The following is a 4,000-nucleotide window of genomic DNA, read 5'->3' on the forward strand; positions in this document are numbered from 1 at the left end:
AAAAAGTTTGCGCCCCCCTGATTTAGATGATAGCTAATTTTTCCTGAAGTTATATTAAAAGATACTGAATGATTGGGATTATGTTGAATGAAATGCTCCAGTGAACCAGAATAGAACTAATGGTTGTGTTTGATATATTATCCCCTACTAGATGTATACTGTAAATGGAAGAAATGACTTCACTGAGTTTTTTAACATTGTATTTCCCATTATATAAGGTGTCACACAGGCTTTTGGTAATGAACAGTTTGACACCTTGGCTAGGAACATGGTCATTCATACTGTACAATGCACATAGCACAAAGCACACCCACACCACCAATGATAACATGTTTTATTATTACAAAAACAGTAGCTGGTAGTATGGAACATTTACATTTTACTTTTTATTTAAATGAAGATGTTTATAAAAGCACCACTATGAATAATAATAATAAAAACATTATTTTAAGTGAACAAAACACTAACAGTTACTATGACAATTAAAATACAGCCAGATAATGCCAATAACATAAATATTTTGCAGTATTTTGAGTTCTTTATTTCTTTCTCTTTTTTCTTTATTAGAGAGTCATACCCAGGTGTGTAAATATCTTCTAGCCAATACTGTAAATCATTTGGATTTTCCTGTTAAAATGATAAGGATAACTGCCTGATCAGTACATTCTGATAACATAATGAAACAATTTGATGTATTACAGTCATACACCCATGCCCTTAAATCCATATATAAGGATAGATGCATCTGACATTCATAGACCTTTACCAGACAACAAACAACATTACTTCTAATACATTTAGGTGTGGTTGTTATGACATCAAACTCTAGTAGTGTGGTCTGGCTGGCTTACAAGCATCTGTCAGCAGTCTGAAGTCTGACCTCTGTGATCAGCATGCAGATGAACAAAAATGCATTCCTTTGAAATCGTAAATTGAAACATACTATTGAGTCTAAATGGAACTCTTCTGAGTCTCATATAAAATGAAACTGTTTCTATTTCCAGTTCTGGTCTTGCAACAATTCCATGAATTGGGTTTTACTAGAGCTGTGGTCCTTAACCTGTGGTCCAAGGACCCCAGGTCCAGGGGGTCCATGAAAACAAAACAAAAACAACAATACATTTTGAGAACGGCCTAAAACAGAAATTGAAAATGTAAAAAAAATATATTATTTAATAGTGTCGGTGTACATAGGTGTACTTGAGTGCCTAAGGGTCCATAGGTTCAAAAAGGTTAAGGACCACTGTTCTTGAGGATAAAGGTGCCCTGACTCGACTTACTGTAGTGCCGACGAGTATTATAAAACAAATCTGGGGCAATCACCAACAAGACAAAGGTACATGCTGGGTACATGCTGGGTACATGCTGGGTACATGCTGGGTACATGCTCGGTACATGCTGGGTATATACTGCAACATTTTGACTGCCAGGAACCCCTGCTGTGTTAATCAGATGGGCCATTAGTCTCTGCAGAAATGTCACTGAAATGTTGCAGCATTTACCCATCATGTACCTAGCATACCTGGGTCTTGTTGGTGATAGCCCCAGATTTTCCAGGGCACGTTTAAGGCAAGTTTTAGAATATTCGTCGGTGCACCTGTATATACGTAGTCAGACACCTTTAGTCCTAAGTCTGAGGAACAACGACTTAAGAAATTGAGAAAAAGCGCAGAAACTCAATATAGTAAGAGTCTCGATAATGCACAGTGCACATGTATTAACTTAACGCTACTTTACTGTTAATGTGGGTCATTTGACTTCTTTATTGAATAGAGGCCAAAAGTGGCAAAGTGCAGAGTACAGATTAAGAGAAGAAAAAGCTGGGAAATACATAGAAAATAACAGGTTCAAAAGCACAATGGATTATGATGGATTACTAAAACAAGTAGAAGATATGGGTGCAAAAAAAAAAAAAGAAGAGGGTTTTCAGTATACAAAGGAACAGAGTGATGGAAACGGGACAAAGAGAAAAAGAAAAGAACTAGAAGCGTGTGAGAGATAGTGAAAGGAGAAGAGACTTACAGGGTAGACATAGATCATATGTAGGGTTTAAGACGATAGAGTATTAATAGTTGTTGAAGAGGTTGGTAAAGACAGCAGTGATGAGAATCAAAATATAGAGGGATTTTTATTTTTAATTTGCGGAAAATAATATTTTGAAATGCTATGGAAAGATAGTAGTGTCCGTCTAGAACTTTTTCAATTTTAAGCTTTGCGTTACTTGCTAAAAATATTAGTCTGTTCAATGAACACTGGAGACTAATAAAATATGCATATCTATTATATTGCTTTAAAAATGTTTTACGGCAATTAAAACTAGCAAATTTTTATTTTTGGTGTCAACCGTTCAATGCAAATTATGAAACCCCTAAGGAATTTATACTTTGTGTTGACTAATGCTTTCTAATAAAAACTATTAAACTAATTAAACCCATGTTAACCTTCTGCAGTATTTACTTGCAGAGACAAATATGTGGATTGTCAGACAATCATCATGGTCATTCCTAATCACTCAAACAGTGCTTCAAGTCTATCTCTCAGAGTTTATATCAAATCAATTATACTGTATGAACGGAGGTTTGGAAAGTTCAGAGTCTGTCTTAAGCTTACCCACAATTGTTTACATCTTTAAATAGTCTAATAGCATAACATGTTAGTGTATTCCTACTTACATACTTATAACCAAAAAGCACATCTCCATTAGCACAACCATATGTACCTTCAGGTAAAGTGAAAGTTTGGGATTCAGTGACTGCCTGTCATAATCCTGAACGGTCCATGAAGGTTGTTTTTTATTTGTGTCAGCCCTTCCTACATCCAAGTACAATGGGTTACTCTTCATGGTCGATCCTACGATTTCTGGGGTGATGTGTTCACATAGTGCTTTGTTAATAAACACTGGACTGTCCCCATTTGGTGAGTGGTTAGGCTCAGTAACATTGCTGCGGTCTCCCTAATATGAAGAATTAGGTAGTACAGTTAATATCTTTGGTAATATCATTTAGATTAAAATGATGATAATATTATGCAAGTATCATATGACTATTATTTCAAGATTATTTACTAGTTAGAACTAAAACAATATATAAAAAATTAATTCTTTTAACTTTTGTTGTTTCATTCTGTATATTTAATTTTTAATTGCATAATATAAAACAATAGAATAATCATGGGATGCTAGAAATGTCAAGTAATTGTAATATTGCAATCATTCAATGAACATCTCTATGTAATTCACTATGTATATACATGCATACAATCGACATTACAAAATAGATTTGTTTTAGAATTAGCATTCATGTTTATATACCCTTTGTCTCAATGAAATTAAATAATGGTAGGCCTTTCTGGTTGATGCTTGATGTATATTATTTTTACATTTGACAAGATGGTAATGTAAATGCAATGAGAATGTATTTTTATTTTCGTAACAAAAACATAATGAATACAACAGCTGACCCCTTTTAAAATTGATGGAATGTGAATGTGGGCTTAAAGTTGTATCACTTACCTGTAAATAAACCTTGTTGTGCCATTGTCTGGCCTGCAGAAGAGCAGAACTTGCTATTAAAGTCTTTAAATCTAGACGAAGAAATTTGTCAGGATGATTGTTATTTGGCAAGACAGAAAGATCCATGTTTCCAGTTCATTTTGTAAGAGAGACTGTTAAAACTCCCCACAGCTGCGACTGCATACATTCTGCATTATTCATGAAAGAGACAATGATCTCACAGGTGAATGGAACTGTAAGTCACTACTTGTCTTCCACTGAATCCACTTAAGAACTCATTTGACATATAAACCACTTTGATGTCTAGGCAGTAAATATTTTTTTAGCAGGATGGATTTTGCAGTATTACAACTGCAATAAACTTGGGTATTACACTACTAAAGCGAATAAAGTCTTATAATGTGAATAGGAAAATAATTTCAGCATTTAATAAAAAGTAACAGTTATGACTCTTTAGAGAAATGTGTATGCCAACCATCTTAGTCAAAA

The 4,000-nt window shown here is 34.2% G+C and overlaps 1 protein-coding gene across 1 annotated transcript; it reads right to left on the reverse strand.

Moving 5' to 3' along the window:
* Positions 1-447: 447 nt before the first annotated feature.
* On the reverse strand, positions 448-3,646 carry MINAR2 (membrane integral NOTCH2 associated receptor 2). Its single transcript, XM_075577087.1, has 3 exons — positions 3,512-3,646; positions 2,720-2,953; positions 448-627 (listed from the first exon to the last, which is right to left on the reverse strand). Exons 1-3 carry the CDS (start codon positions 3,635-3,637, stop codon positions 448-450), a joined length of 540 nt encoding a protein of 179 aa, XP_075433202.1. The 5' UTR covers positions 3,638-3,646.
* Between the last annotated feature and the right edge of the window lie 354 nt (positions 3,647-4,000).

The sequence above is a fragment of the Ascaphus truei genome, chromosome 1 (genome assembly GCF_040206685.1).
Source record: "Ascaphus truei isolate aAscTru1 chromosome 1, aAscTru1.hap1, whole genome shotgun sequence".
NCBI classification, from domain to species: Eukaryota; Metazoa; Chordata; class Amphibia; order Anura; family Ascaphidae; genus Ascaphus; species Ascaphus truei.